The sequence below is a fragment of the Fusarium verticillioides genome, chromosome 3 (genome assembly GCF_000149555.1).
Source record: "Fusarium verticillioides 7600 chromosome 3, whole genome shotgun sequence".
NCBI lineage: Eukaryota > Fungi > Ascomycota > Sordariomycetes > Hypocreales > Nectriaceae > Fusarium > Fusarium verticillioides.
In genome coordinates, this window is record NC_031677.1 from 4,410,388 (window position 1) to 4,428,355 (window position 17,968).

Consider the following 17,968-nt stretch of genomic DNA (forward strand, 5'->3'; position numbering starts at 1 on the left):
TTTATCCCGCTTTTGAAACAAAGATATGATTAACTCTCCTTTCGTCTACCGATAATTGTGATGCAACAATCGGCAATGTGAAGAATTGGCTTGATGTTGGGGGACCATTCGATCGTGGGCCGCAAGGCAGTGTCAGGCACTGCAAGCTACCGATAAACATGCAACGCGTTTTTCATTGAGCAAACAGGAGAGAGGACTGTCTGCACCTTTATGACATCATTCACCGCCGTGCTGCTTTTTCTTTTCTTCTCCAAAATGTCAACAAAGTCTTCACCTCTTCGCATCTTCACACCTCACCACCAGGCCTCATCAATCGAACCGAAGGCTCGCGACGATGCCGCCTCAGCCTCATTCCGTTCTGATGCACTTGTTGCAGTCAGGCGAGTACAGCGACTTCATTTGGCGCTGCAAGGACCGCGAATTTAAACTTCACCAGATGATTGTATGCCCCCAGTCGCCCGTCATCTCTGCGGCGCTCAACGGCGGCTTTGAGGTACGTGCGAACGCCCACCACACCAGCGCTTACTAACGCTCTTAGCAGGAAGCAACTTCAAAGATCATTACTATTAATGAGTTCGATGTCCGTACCGTGCAGTACATGGTTGGTTTTCTCTACGGTGCCGACTACAGACTCGCTCCCGAACCCGAGAAGAAGCCTGCGGAGGACTCGAAGAGGGAGGAGGGCGAGATCGTTACCGACGAGGAGCGCATGGCCGAAGCTTCTCGAGAGTTACAGAGGATTGCAAACCAGACTGTCTACAAGATTGTATCCCATCTTCGCGTCAACGCCATCGCAGACTACTACGGAATCCAGAAGTTGGCAAATCTCTCGACTCGCAGGATCGCCTTCCTTTTCAAGAGTAACACAGACTTCTCCGTCATTCCTCAAGTCATCGCCGAGATGGCTACCGCAAACAGAGATCCTGAAACTCGCTCTGTCATCGCGTCGGCAACCGCCCAACACATTGAGGAACTCGCCGCGTCGCAAGCTCTTCAAACAATCGACCTGGAACATCAACTCACAATTGAGATCCTTGAGGCCTGTGGCAAGAGAATCCAAAAGCTGGTGGAAGACTTGAGCGCTGCGAACGAGGTGAACAACAAGCACAACGAGACCATACGCAAACTAGAAGGGGATCGAGATCTCGCTGCCCAAAAGGTCACAAACATCATGCAGCAAGTAGGCTCGACCACGAAATGTCGTAATTGCAAGAATCATTTTGGTTGCTACATCGAAGAGCCCGCCAACATTCTTGAAGAGGCATCTCGCTACGTTATACGTTGCCAAAGCTGTAACTGCCGCCATTCATGATGGGAGTCTCAGTATGTCCTGATCCTCTGTCGCAATTGGGATAAGATTGTTAACATAATGAAGCAGCTCATCCATATGTCCGGCTAGCCTCACAATTGATGAAGCACTCAAGGTGTTCTAGGGAGGCGATGATGAAGTCCAGGGATTGGTATTCGATGTCGTGACGTGGATTGTAGCGTGCAAGCCTGTAGTTAGGTCAAGGCCAAGACACTGTCTCGTTGACAAATTGTTCTGTGCGCCGTAAAATAAATGTTTACTGGTGATTACTTGTCTATATGTTTGCATGCTCAATGCGCTATCGGAGTTAAGTGTTGCCAGTGCCACATGAATGCTCCCATATTTGTCTGGCGTAAGAACAGCCTCAGAGACTTAATAACAGGGTGTTTCAATCCTGTGTGACCAAGACACTGTCGCATCCAGAGTATGGTTACGGTTGAGCTGTTCCCTGTCTGTGGGTCGGTTGGTTTGATCCCTGTAAAATAGGCTTCTTCGGCATTGGCAGATAGATGTCTCCAACAAATATGGCAGCACAGTACATAAAGCTAATGGTGGACCGAATGACAAGACACTCTATTTGACTCTCCATACGAAATTAAAAAGATGCCCGAATGGTCTCAATGGAAACATGCCCTTGCTATAGTTTGGCTGTCAGCTACCCGATTCAAGTTAGACATTCCCAGGTCCTTGGAGCGAATTTACTGTAGAACTGGCAGAGGCTTTATCAGTCTCTCCACAGCTCTCGCACTCAATGCCCCATGATCCGATAATGCCGAGTTCTTCCCTCCCTCTCAATCTTCAGAACAGAACACTTGGCAAGCATGGCGCTGTATGCAGACACATGAGATAGTAAACGAATACCGCAATTGGATTTCCGGCCTCTCTTTCAATCCAACTGCACTGCGGGCCAAGTCTCCTGAACGTGGCTAATCCTGAAGCTGTCAGGAGGGGCGTGTCTAAAGGGTCTGCTGCCGTAAGAGACAGGCGGTAGCGATCCACGGCCGCGCCGTTTGATAAGTATTTCTGGAGGTCTCCAAACTCTCCAATGATCGACAAGGGTATCTGCGACTTGTGAGATAATCTGACATTGATAGCCTGTTCATTAGCTAGGAATGATAGCTTACTAGGCTTTTCGGCTAGGTGGTGGTGCGTCCTTATGAGGCTGGTCGGTCGTGCGCGCTTGAGAATGCCGATCGCTAACCCTTAAGTAAGATTCCTTATTAGTCATGAGTCGACGGCAACTCACATTGAGTCAATTGGGTACAAGATAACCTGATCCCCTAACAGGACCATGTTACCAGAAACAACAATGGCCGTGGTCCCAAAATTGGGGAAAACAATCGTGGGATCGCCGCAAGTACAATAAGTATTGCCACAAGTCGGGCAAGGCATCTTGTAACCAGGCTGCCTGACTGTTATTTTCGGAACTATTGACGTTAGATGTTACTTCTCGGAATATAAGCCCTTTAAATAGCTGAAAGTGACATGGAATTGAGTCAGCACGATTGATTCATTTTCAACCCATTTCATGCCTGCCACGTCAGACTGCATGATTTTGCTATGGTAGGGTGGTCAGCGGCACTTCACAGCCAATCGCCACTGGACTTGGCTCAGAATCTGACATCAAGGCTCCCCGACCCCAGTGAAGATCAGGCAAGTCACCGGAGCTTTTTTCTGCCTTGTCCGCCCCATGAAGCCCCAGCCCCATTGAAACCTTGAGATTATCAACATTCATCTCAAAAATACAGGTATCTCAGTGCCTTTTGTTTCTTTCATTCGTCAGATCTTTTGCTTTTGTACTTGAGCTAGTCATGGAAGCAGTAGGAGCAGCTGCTTCGATTGCAGCGCTCGCCGAAATCACTCTGAAATCCTTCCGTGCTGCCTCCCGCTTGGTTAAGGACTTGCGCGATGCACCCAGAGAGCTATCCCGACTCACTCAACAGCTGAGCATCTTGCATTGTGAGCTGTGTCTGTTATCTGACATTGAGCACAAAACCTCTCAGAGCGATGATTTGCTACTGCTTCCAACCGAGATTGAGCTACTCAGGCAAGCACTGAGCAATGCAAGTGAGCTCCTGTCCAACACTTATGATGCTTTGAACAACATACAGACACATAAGTACGGGTCTAAAGCTAGGCTTCGATGGGCAATGAGAAGCAAATCCCAGACCGAAGACTTGCTGACTAGCCTTGGCCATGTGGAGGCAGGTCTTACGAACGTCCTGTTGCTTGTGAACATGTAAGTAATCAAATCAAGCCCTGTAGAAATCATTTATAAATTCTCGCATAGTCGCTTAAGCGCATTTTCTTGCAAGCTGGTCGCTTCGATGCAAGACTCTCAAAAGCCCGTGGAAAAACAAGCGGACAATATATTACACCCAAGACAGTCGATCAACGAAAATATCCATTTTAGAAACACACCACTCTATAATCTCTTCGATAGGAATCCACAGCTTCAAAACTCATTCTACGGGTCATGGCGCTCGAGGGACACCTCAGTCTTGTCCTGGCTTCGGCTTCAACTGATACTAACCATCTATGGGAATTCACTCCATACCACCTTTTTATTTTCCGGGAAGTTATTTCTCTGGAAATCACCACTGGAGAAAGTTGTTTTAGTTAATATTGGACTTCGCATATTCCCTTTAGCTAACATGGGCTTCTCTATCCTGAGGGGAGGTCTCTCAGTCAAAACTGTCATACCTGACGACTCTGAAATAATCACAGCCTGCAAGCGAGGGGACATTTCCACTGTTCAAAGATTATTTGCGTCTCGAAGATCATCTCCATACCATGTGACTCAGTCAAATTGTGGACCATTGCGGGTAAGAACCGCACAACTACTTGTATTGAAGGAGTTACTTACACACTTAGTTCGCCATCGAGAGCGGGTCCTTAGAGTTGGTCAAGTTGCTCTGCCACTATGGTGCTGATGTCAATACGACATTTGGAAAGTTCGAGACGTGAGTCTATTTTATAGACACAAGCTCATCCAGTGGATTCTACTGACGATTACGTTTTCCAAGAAGCCCTCTAGAATGGGCATTTCGAACCAGGCATATCGAAATTGCGCGCTTCTTCCTCGCGCAAGGGGCTTCCTTAGACTATCTCTGCTACCGTGGATGGACTCCAGCAATGCTACTCTTTCAAAAGGATTTCCCAGAAGTCCCTCCTGAGTTCTTTGAACTCCTATCTTGTAACTCATTCACAGATATTGATGTTCAGGACCGGTATGGAGCCACGGTGTTGCATCGAGCTGCTTTATGGGGAACCGTGGGGGATATAAATGCACTTATCCGCCTCGGCGCATCACCATTGTTGATGGACACCGATGTTGGATGGACGCCTGCGTTTGGCGCAGCAAGCATGAATAATACTGCGGTACTGAAACGTCTCGCAGAGGTAATGCCCCCGGACCTTGTGCATCATGTGGATTTTCGAGGCCGGACCATCTTGCACATTGCTATTGAATCCGGGGGCCTTGAAGCTATCGTGTTTGCTCTGGAATTGGGGTTTAACCCTCATCAAACTTCACGCGTAGTGCTGGATGAAGGCGGCGTCGCCATAGAGATAACACCTTATGAGTTTGCAAATTCAAAGGGCAGTGATATCTATGAAGTATTTATCAGGGCTCTTCAAATGGTCGGACATAGTATCTCAACTGTCGAGGAAGTAGAGGAGGGCTTTATGTTCTGGGATTCAGTGGAGTGAAAGTCCACATGACAAGATTGATCCAAGTCGAATAGAGACAATATAGTAGATAGGGAAACGTGCATGATGAATGTTGAGGATGTGATTCACTCATCTGGATCCTGGAAAGCCCAAACGCTCGGATTTTCTACGTTCTGGCTATGTACCAATTGTTGTAATATTCGGCAGACTTGGGACACTTAAGTTTATCTGTCAGCCCAAGATTATTGGAAGAACGCCAAATTACATCAGTATCAATTCACAGTTCTAAACTATGTCCTTCTGTAAGAAGACTGTCCTACAAGGCCAAATTTTGCCATTCGCGTCTGGGTATTGGTAGACGTTCTCGGCTACACCAATCAATCTATAACCCCGTCTCTCATACCAAGCCTGAGTGGGAATCTAGATCAATAATTAGCATTTTTCATACATCAATGTTTCGCAACAGAAACTTACTTTGAAAGCTCCTCCGTAGTTGGCAAGCGCAAACTCCTCATCGGCCTGATCTTCGTGGTGCACCGTGTCCAGTAGGAGATGTCTAGCATTGAGGGGCTCCTCGATGGCCATGCGTTCAGCGATACTCATAGCAACTCCACCGATACCCAGGCCTTGAAGTGTGTAAGATACGTAGAGACTCTTGACCCAGTATGCACCAGATTTAGGAATGCTCAGGTCGAGCTTTTCTGCATAATCGGCGATATGGGTGTCGAGAGCGATGTGCCCAACCGGAAGGAATTTTGCACCTGTGGGAACTCGCGGTTTTCCGAGTAACGTCTTGCTTGAGTCGAAGAGTTCTTCTGTCTCCTACAAAGCATGAGTTTGTAGGTCACATTGCCCTCATTTGCTGCACTTACCTTGGGATAAGCCTTAGTGTGCGACTTGAGAAACTTCTCACGCTGCGGTTCGTCTTCTTGAAATATCTAAAAAAGGAGTCAGAATGATCAATACAATAAAGTGGTGTGTTGTGATATGGGACTTACAATCCAGTAAACGCATTTTGTCCCATTGATATGTCCATCTTTCCACACAGTCGGGACAATTGATGCTTGCCAGCCACAGATTATTCGCTGCTCGACCATGCGATTCACATGGTCGGGGGAGCTTGGATCCCATGGGATAAGAGTGACGGTCGGCTTTGCCATTGCGAGATTGTTGCGCAATAGCTTTCTTCTTGGGGTTTATGACGTGAAGTATCTCGAAGCTTAGCCTTTGAATGGGGCAATAGCTATTGATGAAAGTATGAAGAACTAGCTGTGCTTAGCAACAGCATAGCAACCATACACGAGGTTAGGAATTTCTTTGCCGCTTGAAGGGATATGCTATTTCAAGAGTGTTGCAAGGCACATCCTGTTAGTAAAAACACGTAAGCACAGTAAGTGGCTATAGCCGTTGTGGCCGCGCCCTAATGTCAACCACGCCCTAGTGTAAAAAATAGAGGGGCGCCGATCACGCGCTTATGCAGATGAGAACTGTTGATAGCAGTTTCTATATTGCTATGATTCCTATATCTGGGCTGCAGATAGCAAAGAAAACGCTCACGGAATTGAACACATCTTTCAAGGTTTACCGATGCTGGCGATTACCTCTCTGCTGTTGATGGCTTGGTATAACGCTTAATGAAGCGAGAGCTACTCGCGCGACAATCTTGTTGCGCCTCCCGGAGGTCGGAGGCGTAGATTTTTGGTTGATTCTAATGTCTGTATGGCATATCGTTATTCCTTAAATCACTTTCTCTTTTTGGGCATTTCAGATTTGAAGTAATTAAATCGCTTTCATATGCAAAGTCTCAGACGATGGAAATGGAAGTAAAAGTCCGTTTAGCCCAGACCCGATGACAGCGCGTCATAAGGTACCCTATATCTGGCCAGTTTGTTTTACTGTTTACATAATGCCAAACAGGTCGCTGGGCTATAGCAAAACGGGTAAAGAATGTTCACATCAGTAATACTGAGCATGTTTATGTCAATCTGCCTAATGAATGCCTCTTTTCAATTGCCTATAAAATACCATAAGCGCAATTGTGTGTTACACAGAATAGGCCTTGTTAACCACGAGAACATGACCCAAGAAACACGATGATTAATTGCACATTGAGCACCAACAGATTATTGAGTAGTCGTATAGATACTCTAGCGTTCTACATCTATGACGTGGTAGATACTTGACTATTCAGCAAATAGGCTTTCTTAGTCTCAGGAGGCCTACCATGATGGCTTCCCCGCTTCCTAGCCCAGCAGTATATCTAGCACGAATCTAGGCGTCCCTTGCAAATTCGATAGTTCTCCTGATCAAACTAATTTGGGGAGGTTACCTATTTGCACTCTTCATTCTATATATCGCCTGTTATACCTCACGAGTACAGCTTCGACTTCCTGGACGGCTCAATATGGGTCCAGTTATCGGCACGCAACTGGATGAGCGAGTGATCTATCAAGCGACAAAGCATGTTTTCGTTGGGAAGTACGCTAAAATACGAGAACTTAGTGTTGTAAGGCAGTCGATTAACAACAACTTACTGGTGGGCAACCCGGTGCGGCAAGTCGTTACTGACCACGGCTATGACGCTGTCGCTGAAGCAGTGTTAAAGCTACTTGTAGAAAGGGTTTACGAGTCAGCGGCAATTGCTAGTCAACGCTTTCCCGAACTATCCGAGCCGGCATCAGTACAGACGGCGGTCAGCACGCAAGTAGAAGCAGAGATCACCAGGACTGAGCAAGTCATCACGGTTGAGGATGTCAAACTGGCCAACTCGGACAAAAGTCAGGAGACCGTTCACACAGAACAAGATACCAAGCCAGTCCAGGGTATGTCTCGTCCATTCAAGTTGATCAATAGTGTCTAAGGCTGGACAGACGCTAGTGACGGTAATGCGTGCGACATTGCTGGCACCTCATTGTCACCCCTAGTCTACCTGCCATTTCCTACCGAGCATCTTCTCATGCAGAAACTTCAAAAGGTCCTGGAAGCTGCGTGTTACGAGTATGGAGTAAGAGAACTTTCGAGTATCATGCACGAGCGCCACTGGGACTGTCCTGAAGCAGTAGAGCTTAGCCAATGGGCGGACTTGCTCGGAAATGGAGGAAAGTTAAAGCTGAAGGGCAAGAAAAAGTCCGGCAAAAAACTATTACCATCGATTGCACAAATAAGACATACAGCAGTCCATCGCCTTCGCACCGATTCAACAGGACTACAGCGATTTCTCGCAGACGCAGAAGACCTTACCAAAGCTCTAGGGGACGATATATATACACAGTCTATCGCGAAGCTCAGATTGGATACTCAATCAACGCTCAAAGAGCTTGCAGAGAACAAACAATCCATTCAGCAGCAGCTGCAGGAGGCTCAAGAGGAGGTAGCGAGGCAGCGTGCCGAACTGGATCAGAAAGAGCAGGATAGCTTGCGCCGCATGGAAAGGGAAGATAAAATATACTGCGCTCAGGCTGGCGAACGACTGGAAAAGGCTATTCGTGCCATGGAAAGCTTTACAGTAGTGTCGAAGAGTGAGAATCCTGCGACGGGTGGCACGGGCGGCGGCGATGCCCCCCCTATCTCTGATACCGACAGCAACTTGGACGACGCAGAGCATTTCGAAGACTGCAGCGAGTCATGAAAGTCAATCATATTATCAAAAAATCTACAATGTATATCTGAATCCTTCTCGACCCTCGCATAGGTACTTCCCTTGATCTGCCTGTCTGTTGTTGTGGCGGAGCATAAGCATTGTTAGCGCGGCTACCACAACGGCAGCCACGTTGATGGCCATGACAGCGACGAGTCCAGGAATGTAGTTTGGTGCGTCTTGTTGGCCTGGATTGCTCGTTAGATGTGATATTTCAACGGAAGAGTTGCCAACTTACGGAATACCATGCTGGAGTAAATCCCACCAACACCACTCATGCTAATGAGGAAGCCAGTGGATACAGCGCGGCGAGCATCACCGACAATGTTGTTGGCCTGCCACGCAAGTGTCGTCACCACGAGACCGTTAGCACCAGCGACGCCGAGAAATGTGCCAACGTAGCGAGGTGTAGGCGAATTGAGGAATCCAGTCATGCATAGACCAATGATGCCAATCAGACCTTGGAAGATGACGAACGGGCCTCGAAGTCTCGTCTTATCAGCAAGCCACGAGATACTCATCGCCTCAACGACAGCAAACAGTGCTGGAGGCGTACTCAGAATGAACGAAAGCTCAAGGGAGTATCCAAGACCACCTCGTAGAATAATAGGCAGGAAGAACAAGAAAGCATACACTCCAACGGCGCCGGCCATGTACATTAGTGAATAGGCCCAGGGCTTCCAGTCACCAGCTGTCTGCCCGATGATCTTCATGGTCACCTTTTCTCGTTCTTCGGGACCACGGTCCTCGGCTAGTCGTTCTTTGACAAAGGCTCGTTCCTCCGGGGTGAGGAATGTGTTTTTATCGGAGTCGGGAAAGTCGACGATGATGAACCATGAGCCGATGCCAGCGACGACTGTGATGGCACCTTCGACGATGAAGATCCAGCGCCATCTGAAACAGTTAGTTTATGAGAGGTGGGGAGTCATGCGTGTATGCTTACCCTTTGTAATGATGAGTCTTGGAGATCTGAATGAGGCCATATGCGAGGATGTTGGCGAAAGCTGACAGCGCAGAGGCTGTCAAGAAGAAGCCCGCCATACGCTTCTGTACCTCGTATCGCTTATACCAGGACGATACAAGATACACACAGCCTGGGTACCGATCAGTAAATTATTCAACTCGAAGTTGCGACAGGGGGCGGTTACCTGGAAAGAAGCCAGCCTCGAAAACACCAAGAAGAGCTCTCAGCACAGCGAGTCCTGCCCAGTTATTGAGAAACCCAATGCCAAGGGACACCAAACCCCAGGCGAAGGCAAGAAAGGCTAGCCAGTTTGCTGCGCCAAGCTTGTGAATGAAGGCATTGCTGGGGATCTCGAAGAGGATGTACCCGATGAAGAAGACCATTAAGACGATAGACACGCGGTTATCGACGGCGAGGTCGAGGTCCTCATCCATGCCGGAGATGCGAGCGACGGCAACGTTGGATCGGTCAACGAGGGCGATTGTGTAAAGACATCCAAGGATAGGTAGGAGTCGAGTATCGATCTTGCGAAGCACGCGCTTCTCGAACTTCGCGTCCTGGGATGACTGGACATTGTCCTTGGTCTCAATCTGTTCGAGCTCATGCTTTTCTTCGTGAGACATGTCAATCTCTGGGCGAACGGTGCTGTTGGCCATTGTGATAGTGAGCAAGCAAGAGATGAGCTCATACAGGTCTCGATCAAATCCGGGGAAGTCTGGGGTTACTTTTATAGACGAGCATTCTGGGCCAAGATCATCTCATTTGGTAGCTTTCTAGTTTGAGAAGGGAAACGTGAAGGATGGAGGATCTACAGGGCTAACCATAACCGACGGCGGGGACGACCATCGGCTATGGTCTTTCCCGCGATCATCTTCGTGCAAACAAACAGGTCGGTTAAGCTTGAATCGATTTAGCGCGGTGAGTCTGCGGGGTAGACTACATCCTTTGATCCAGGCCCACTATGATGGCCCGCCCCGGATTGCACCAGGCGGGGAAGAAGAGGGATGCAGTTTCTGGAGTGTCATGAGTAGTTACGCATCATAATTGGGCTCAATGGATCAAGGAGGCCCTTTACAGCGAGGCCGGAGAGCGCCCAACCATGGTATCAAGAGAGGTACGGCCTGTGAGCGTTGCAATCGGCGAAGAACAAAGTGCGACGGATCTGTCACTGGTGTACCATGCTCAGCTTGCCGGAAGAGTGGCCATGATGGGCAGTGCGCCCTTATCCAGTCCAAACGTCGAAGGTAGGGCACTATGGCTATGCAGTGAAGTAGGACTGATCTTTGTGTTGTAGAGGCCCTGATGGACGATATACGTTGCTGCCTAACATCGAATCACGTCGCAGCTCAGGCAGTCCTGGCATTGCCCCAAGCAATGAGGATGAATCTATGGCCTTGACTACGGGAGACTCTCCAACAGAAGGGGAGCACAACAGGGCTTCAATGCAACAACCGGGCGATACGGCTATCACTAGGCCTGCCTCCGATCAGCATGCGAGTCCTAACACCCAACCAAGCGTCGTTGGAGAGAGCTGGTACGCTTCCTATGTAATGAGAGGTTACACGCCCGGCCACAACAGTGTTCACCGTCTAATTGGTGATTGTAACGAGACTGTTCAGAGCGTAACACGGGACACGAGAAGGGACAGTGTCTGCAGTCGACCAACCATACCTCGTGAGAAGACAACACTGTCGGATCTCCCATCACCAGACTTAGTGGACCCTCTCATCAAGGTCTACTTCAACAGATTTCACACCTTTGTCCGATCCTTGGCAAAAAGTATTTCCTCGCGTCTCTCGAGGATGGGACAATATCCGCGACCTTACTCCGAAGTGTCCTCTTCGTGGCATCATTGCATTGTGATCGCGAAGTATTGCATCTTATGGGTTACAGCACTCGATGGGACGCCAACAATGCTCTGTACAACAAGGCCAGCGCAGCGTTTGATGCTGATCGAGAATCGAGTCGTACACATATGATCCTGTCGTCTTACCTGCTTCACTACTGGTTTGGAAGTCCGACAGCTTATCGCGATTGCCACTGGTGGCTCGCTGCTGCGATACGATCTGCGCAGTGTACAGGCTATCATAGGAGCACAAGGAATAGCAAGATGGCGCCAGAGGAGAGGTCGCGGTGGAAGCGCATCTGGTGGTGTCTTTATGTGAGTACCTCTGGTGATAGCAAACATCAACTAACAGATCAGGTTCGTGATCGTCAGATTGCCATCTCCACCGGGACACCAATGGTTATCAACGATGAAGATCACGATGTCGAAGAACTTTCTGAAGAAGACTTCACTGAAGAAGGCCCGGAGACGGTACAATACATCGTATCACAGGTCAAGTTGAGTAAAGCCAGTAGGTTCGCCGATGTCCAATCTTCACTAAAAGCACTAACGAAACAGTGGCCCGGCTGTACTTCTCCTATTGCTCGCCATCTCGCCTTTCGCTGTGCAAGGAAGTTCATGTGCTACATGAAGCCATGAGAGATGTCCAGTCAACACTGCAAACTTGGTATGATTCTTGTCAAGGCCTAAACTTCTCAAATGGCCATCATCATCTAAGTCTGACTTTGAAAGTCTGCTACCAGTACGTATGAAGTCTCTCGGTAGTCAAATGCGAGGCTGATTTGTTAGTTACTACTTGATAAACCTCAGCCAGAGGCTGCAAAGGCAGTGCAATGGCTTTAAGGAGGTCAAGCCCGTCCTTGACGCGGCAGCACATATATTCAGCCTGGTCGAGAACTCATTGCTGTTCTGGACTCCGGAGCACTTTCCCATGATATAGTAAGTTTTTCGGGAAGCTTTTGTCACAGTGGACTCACCAGATTCTCAGTGTCTCTGCTCTCTTCTCTGCGATGATGGCTCTTGCAGTTGATGTCAAAACACCAGCGCCCCAAAGTGACCAGATTTTCGTCAAGATCCGGCCCGGATTACTGGCTCTCAAGCAGTTTGAATCAGTCTACATCTTGGCGCGATGGATCAAGAACTTCTTCATGGATATTCTGAATCGCCCACCCGCGGAAGAAGCACAGACACAGCCCACGAACTCAAATGGAGACGACGTAGAAGGTGAGGGAATAAGTACTGAGATGAGAAATACCAGCGCGAATCAGGTCCTCGAAATCGATGTCCAGAGGAACACCGCACCAGCTAACCAAGCCGCACATGACGAGACAGGCTTTGAAGACCATAACTTCGCATTTGACCAAAGTTCGGGATTTGAGGGAGGCGGGTTTTGGCCGACATACCTGGCAAACGGCGTCTTTTCAGGCGTCCAGTCGAGTAATGACATGGAGTTTCCGCACCCGGACTCGTTCCAGTATCAAGCCATGTACTTTCTGGCCGATCTGGGAATAGCAAACACTGAGCCTATAGAATAACAAAGGGGCTATGAGACTCTATTGTAGTCTTGGCATATCTAGTCTTGATCCGTGGCTGTAACGTGACAAACTGCATATTCTTGGCATGCTGTTGGGGTTGGTGGGTGTCCGGGGATCGGAGGTTAATTTACCTATGACTTGCCATGATATTGGCTGAAGGGATGTGGCTAGAACCAGTGGTCTTTTCTGCTACTCCAAGAATGGAAATTGGTTTCTCGGGCATGGTATTGCCCATAGCCGAAGGGTGATGGTTTGATCTGCAGACCATAGCCGATGGCACCATCGCCGAAGTGACTTGGAAACTGGACGGTCGATGAGAAATTGAAGTCGGTAAAGAAGAGAATCTGAAATTATTAATTAATTACTATTAATTGCTTCTTTCTGTTCCAACTCAATCTCTCCTCAGACTCGCTGTGATCTACCAAAGTTGTTATGTCGGCTCTACACAAATCTTTACAGCGGGTACTACGTGTCGGGCCACGACCATCGCCTTCTCGGACTCGACTACCAACCCAGTTCTTTCGGTCAGCTTCAAACACACCAAAACCATCAACCTTGGGATCAAAGCAATGGCACACAAGTAGCAGAGGTAAGTCCTTGATTGCGTTCATAGAACAGAGACTAACTTCACCAAGGGTTATACGTACTGGGGTTGGCAGCATTAACAGTCGGCATGGCTGGAGCGCTGAGTGTCAGTAGCCAACCAACCAAAACGCATTTATCATCGACACAGGCATTGGTGGACACTCCCAAGATTCAGCATAACTTGTCTGCATCAAATATTCACGGCGCTTGTAAAGAGTTCACTGCTATCTTGGGTCCTGAGAATGTCTCAACAGAACATACCGATCTCGTTACCCATTCTGGCTCAGACTATCAGTCGTACGCCTGGACTGAAGAGTCGGCCATCCTTTCGCAAGTAATTCTCTACCCAGAGACTACAGAACAGGTTTCAGAACTTATGAAAGTATGCTTTCGACGCCGGCTGCCAGTCACGCCGTACTCGGGAGGGACGTCGATCGAAGGCCAGTACATACCCCATCTGCAGGGCATATGTATTGACTTCGGTCGGATGAATAACATAGTAGAGCTCAACAAATATGATCTCGACTGTGTTGTGCAGCCTGGAATAGGGTGGATGGACCTTAACGAAGAGCTAGCAGGCCACGGTTTGTTCTTCCCACCAGATCCTGGTCCTGGCGCTATGATTGGAGGAATGGTGGGTACAGGATGCTCTGGGACAAACGCAGCGGCATACGGAACTATGAAAGACTGGGTCTTGTCACTCACCGTGGTTCTTGCCGATGGCACGATTATCAAGACTCGGCAGAGGGCAAGAAAGTCGAGCGCCGGATATGATTTAACAAGAACCTTCATCGGAAGTGAAGGGACACTTGGACTGGTTACAGAAGCTACTCTCAAGCTAGCAGTCAAGCCGCCTTGCGAAGCCGTGGCTGTATGTACCTTTCCAACACTTCGAGATGCGGCATCTGCGGTGCGCGAAGTGCTGTCCAATGGCATCCAGGTGGCGGCTGTTGAGATCCTTGACGAAGTACAGATGAAGAGCATCAACGATTCTGCTTTGACAAGGTTGAAATGGAAGGAAGAACCAACTTTGTTCTTCAAGTTCACAGGGAGCGATGAGTTCATCATGGATCACCTCGCCAAACAAGTCGGAAGTATCACGAAGCAAAACCACAGCACCACATACACATTCGCCTGCGACGAGACTGAGCGCAACGAATTATGGTCCGCAAGAAAGAATGCACTATGGAGCATGCTCGCCATGCGAAAGTCACCAACTGATAAAGTCTGGACTACCGATGTAGCTGTTCCTCTAAGTAGACTTCCTGATATCATCGAGTTTGCCAAAGCCGACATCGAGAAGTCAGGGTTGCTTGGCTCAATCGTAGGGCATGTTGGCGACGGAAACTTCCATACCCTGTTACTCTTCCCCGAGGAGAAGCGACACATCGCTGAAGAAGTTGTTCACAGAATGGTCGACAAGGCTATCGAGATGAAAGGCACAGCGACGGGCGAGCATGGCGTCGGACTTGTGAAGAGGGACTATTTGGAGAAGGAACTCGGTAAAGAGGCTGTGGATGCGATGCGATCGGTAAGTAACGAACTGCCAATTATGTCTGATTCTAACTCGGTGGCACAGATGAAAAATGCATTTGACCCATTGTGCATACTGAACTGTGACAAGGTGATACGCATGCAGGCAGCGTAGGTCGGGAAGAAGTTTACACCGTCACACAAACCAAGAAAGAGTGAAATTCGGGAGTATGAAATGAAGAGGAGCAGCAAATGAAATGAAAAACTGGCAAGTGTTGACAATATGTCAGAAAGGAAGATAGGGATATACTACGAGAGCTGACGGTTGTCGAGCCTTATCTCAAGTCAAATATTGTTTTTTTTTTTTTTTGTGGGAAGCGCATGGGCCTCGGTGGCTTTGAAATCCGATTTACGCCTCGATTCATCGAATGATTTCACTTGTCACAGTTAAGATGATATAACTTTACGAAAATGGTTGAGTAGACTGCCCATATGCACACTCAACCACTGTACATGGTTTGTGATTGCTATATGCGATCTTCGCGAGTTATCTGGGAAATCATTGACTAAATCAGAGTCTGTTCTGCTATCTGGCCTATACACCTTCTCCCTCCACGCACGACCCTTTCTTGGTCCAAATCCGATTCCCCAGTATCACCCCAGATCACATTCCACAACAATGCCAACATATCTATTAGTGTGAGAACACTCTTGGTTCGGCCTCGTGTTCCACTCTATCAAATCAATCTTAAAATTCTCACTCATCCATCTCAGCTCCATGAGTACCTGCCTCGTATTTCTTAAACTCGACCGGAATGTCATCATAGCTCACATCAGTCTCAACCAACTCGAGCAAGCCACGCACGATCTCCTCAGGAGTAGTCTCGTTTGTGAAAAACCTATGATCATCGATTCCAACAAAATCGGGGGTCGAAATCTTGTCAGGGGTAGATATATCCCGCAACTGGACATCGAGTGATCTGGCACCACGACGGGCATGGCAATGATGGGTTTGAGCACAGTCAAACCAAAATGTTCCTTTTGAGTTGCCACTCCCAAGGCAAAGAGGCGATCCAAAACCGCCTTTTTTGACTTCACCACAATTCTTGCCCTGCTTTCCAACACAAATAGCTCCAATACCTGTAGGAGGCATGCCGCTGATGAGACTGGAAGAGAAGACATTACCGATTCTCTCAGCACAGCAGGAGTAGGTTTGAATTCTTGTGCATTCTCGGTAATTGCCTTTGCAAGTACCAGTGCGGAAGTTGCGAATGGTCACAGCTGATGCAGCGTCAAGAGTGGCCAGGGAGGTGAGAAAAGTCTGGGTGAAATGCATGATTCAATATTGAATCTTTGGTTGGATCAAGGTATACTGAGACTAATGTGCTTGGTAGGTAGATGCTGAGCCGTGTGTGTTCTGGAGATGTGATAGTTGCTTGGGGATGAGCCCAGCCTTTTATATCCATCATCAAGAAAAACGGATAGGTGATCTTGTGCTCGGTGTTTAGGCCGTGGGAACAGAAGATCCAGCGGCAAACAATAAATGCTGCGTTAGCCGTTGGAGAGCATTGTGAAAATGCACTTAGAGCCAACAGCATATTCTAGGATCACAAGACGAGGTTCCCTCCGCTTCTAGTCCAGCAAGGTCCTTTTGTTACAATTAGTGCCTCCTGCCATTCTCCCTCTTTCTATTTTCTTGTTGTACCTTTTAATTGGACTTTCTGCAATGGCAGTATTCAGGCATCACACAATGAATACCACTCAGACTTTTCCTTGGCGCAATAAAAGTCGGGATACATTACGCTGGATGAGCACAGGAATTTTTGTATCAGAGTCTTGGACGGCATGGCCTTTCTTCCCCGGTGTAACTCGTGGCCGCCGTCTGTTCGACCCTCGTATATGCTGTTGGTTCTAACCAGCATACTTTTGTGCCGTGCTTCCGGAGTAGAACCAACAGCATGGGGGCCCTGACCTCTTTTCGGCAGTTATTAACCAATGGCAGTGCAATTAACAGGCACAGGTAAGGCGCGCTCTGGTGATTATGATCAACTGGTACCAGCAAATCACATGTAAGGAACTTTTGAGACAAATCCTATCCATTCAAAATACACTTGGTCGGGCCGTAAGGCGGTATCATCAGAGGCTTAAACAGCCGATAAGACGATAACTGTTAGTGCACGAGCTTGGAAAGAAACAGCGGCAAAAAATGCCGCAAATTTAGTTAATATGTTCTGGACTCCAGATTGTGCCGCGCGGTGCACCTAAATTACGCGTTGGTAGCCAATAACAATACCATTCATTCCTCCCATGAGAAGTATCGTAGCAATTGTGCAAGGGGTTGTGATTTCTGAAAGCGGCAAAGCAATTAGAATGTCATTTGTATTGCGCCATCCTCAACTATCTGGTTGAGGTATGATGAAGAACCGGGTCTTTGACAGTCAAAACTCTTGTGTTGATCGTACAACTACTTGCCATTATTCGAGTCCTCCTTGACCTCATATGCCTTCAAATCATCAGGGATATCCTCGTACTTGACTTCATCCTGATCACAGAGCGCATTTAGTCTATCTGTAACCTCTTGCGGCACTCCATAGTTGATACGAAAGCGATGCCCATCGATGCCGACAATGTTGGGCTCTACCTCTTTCAAGGGTCCATGTTCTTCCAATGCGCGCTGAGCCAGCTTCGTAGCTTCGGTACTCTCAGGCATTATTAAAATGATGGATGCGTCTGATACTCTTCTATGGAACGGTCAATGGAGAATTCCAACGACTGCTTTTCATGACTTACTGATATTGTGGCCGAGAAGAATCGTTGGCTGGGCGGAGGAGAACTAACAGTGTAAACTCTTAGATCAGATCAGCTGGGAGAGCAGGGGATATATACAGGGGACACGGCTGATTAATCATTGAGAGACCTGGCATTCGCTGCATCACTGTCCACTCAG

At 48.1% G+C, this 17,968-nt stretch overlaps 9 protein-coding genes across 9 annotated transcripts; 5 read left to right on the forward strand and 4 right to left on the reverse strand.

Moving 5' to 3' along the window:
* Window positions 1-334: 334 nt before the first annotated feature.
* FVEG_05706 (hypothetical protein) lies at window positions 335-1,312 on the forward strand (the record flags this gene model as incomplete). The annotated part of the gene is made up of 2 exons (XM_018893947.1): window positions 335-493; window positions 542-1,312. The coding sequence occupies 2 exons, from the start codon at window positions 335-337 to the stop codon at window positions 1,310-1,312; spliced, it is 930 nt and encodes a 309-aa protein (XP_018750900.1).
* Window positions 1,313-3,120: 1,808 nt separating this feature from the next.
* On the forward strand, window positions 3,121-5,020 carry FVEG_05707 (hypothetical protein; the record flags this gene model as incomplete). Its single annotated transcript, XM_018893948.1, has 4 exons — window positions 3,121-3,548; window positions 3,600-4,134; window positions 4,184-4,272; window positions 4,336-5,020. The coding sequence occupies 4 exons, from the start codon at window positions 3,121-3,123 to the stop codon at window positions 5,018-5,020; spliced, it is 1,737 nt and encodes a 578-aa protein (XP_018750901.1).
* Window positions 5,021-5,266: 246 nt separating this feature from the next.
* Window positions 5,267-6,154, reverse strand: FVEG_05708 (hypothetical protein; the record flags this gene model as incomplete). The annotated part of the gene is made up of 4 exons (XM_018893949.1): window positions 5,980-6,154; window positions 5,854-5,919; window positions 5,456-5,803; window positions 5,267-5,401 (listed from the first exon to the last, which is right to left on the reverse strand). The coding sequence occupies exons 1-4, from the start codon at window positions 6,139-6,141 to the stop codon at window positions 5,267-5,269; spliced, it is 711 nt and encodes a 236-aa protein (XP_018750902.1). The 5' UTR covers window positions 6,142-6,154.
* Window positions 6,155-7,385: 1,231 nt separating this feature from the next.
* Window positions 7,386-8,609, forward strand: FVEG_05709 (hypothetical protein; the record flags this gene model as incomplete). Its single annotated transcript, XM_018893950.1, has 2 exons — window positions 7,386-7,803; window positions 7,852-8,609. 2 exons carry the CDS (start codon window positions 7,386-7,388, stop codon window positions 8,607-8,609), a joined length of 1,176 nt encoding a protein of 391 aa, XP_018750903.1.
* A 24-nt stretch (window positions 8,610-8,633) lies between these two features.
* On the reverse strand, window positions 8,634-10,238 carry FVEG_05710 (hypothetical protein; the record flags this gene model as incomplete). Its single annotated transcript, XM_018893951.1, has 4 exons — window positions 8,634-8,806; window positions 8,857-9,512; window positions 9,562-9,712; window positions 9,767-10,238. 4 exons carry the CDS (start codon window positions 10,236-10,238, stop codon window positions 8,634-8,636), a joined length of 1,452 nt encoding a protein of 483 aa, XP_018750904.1.
* Window positions 10,239-10,635: 397 nt separating this feature from the next.
* On the forward strand, window positions 10,636-12,963 carry FVEG_15709 (hypothetical protein; the record flags this gene model as incomplete). The annotated part of the gene is made up of 6 exons (XM_018904902.1): window positions 10,636-10,826; window positions 10,877-11,272; window positions 11,299-11,743; window positions 11,786-11,985; window positions 12,218-12,367; window positions 12,417-12,963. 6 exons carry the CDS (start codon window positions 10,636-10,638, stop codon window positions 12,961-12,963), a joined length of 1,929 nt encoding a protein of 642 aa, XP_018750905.1.
* Window positions 12,964-13,636: 673 nt separating this feature from the next.
* FVEG_05713 (D-lactate dehydrogenase (cytochrome)) lies at window positions 13,637-15,196 on the forward strand (the record flags this gene model as incomplete). The annotated part of the gene is made up of 2 exons (XM_018893952.1): window positions 13,637-15,079; window positions 15,128-15,196. 2 exons carry the CDS (start codon window positions 13,637-13,639, stop codon window positions 15,194-15,196), a joined length of 1,512 nt encoding a protein of 503 aa, XP_018750906.1.
* A 194-nt stretch (window positions 15,197-15,390) lies between these two features.
* FVEG_05714 (hypothetical protein) lies at window positions 15,391-16,812 on the reverse strand. Its single transcript, XM_018893953.1, has one exon. It carries the CDS (start codon window positions 16,355-16,357, stop codon window positions 15,779-15,781), a length of 579 nt encoding a protein of 192 aa, XP_018750907.1. The 5' UTR covers window positions 16,358-16,812; the 3' UTR covers window positions 15,391-15,778.
* A 382-nt stretch (window positions 16,813-17,194) lies between these two features.
* FVEG_05715 (hypothetical protein) lies at window positions 17,195-17,934 on the reverse strand. The gene is made up of 2 exons (XM_018893954.1): window positions 17,812-17,934; window positions 17,195-17,762 (listed from the first exon to the last, which is right to left on the reverse strand). The coding sequence occupies exon 2, from the start codon at window positions 17,729-17,731 to the stop codon at window positions 17,486-17,488; it is 246 nt and encodes an 81-aa protein (XP_018750908.1). The 5' UTR covers window positions 17,732-17,762; window positions 17,812-17,934; the 3' UTR covers window positions 17,195-17,485.
* Between the last annotated feature and the right edge of the window lie 34 nt (window positions 17,935-17,968).

Bases quoted from the DNA above. Each gene is read 5' to 3' on its own strand.
- FVEG_05715 (XM_018893954.1), bottom strand. From the start codon at position 17,731: ATGCCTGAGAGTACCGAAGCTACGAAGCTGGCTCAGCGCGCATTGGAA.
- FVEG_05714 (XM_018893953.1), bottom strand. From the start codon at position 16,357: ATGCATTTCACCCAGACTTTTCTCACCTCCCTGGCCACTCTTGACGCT.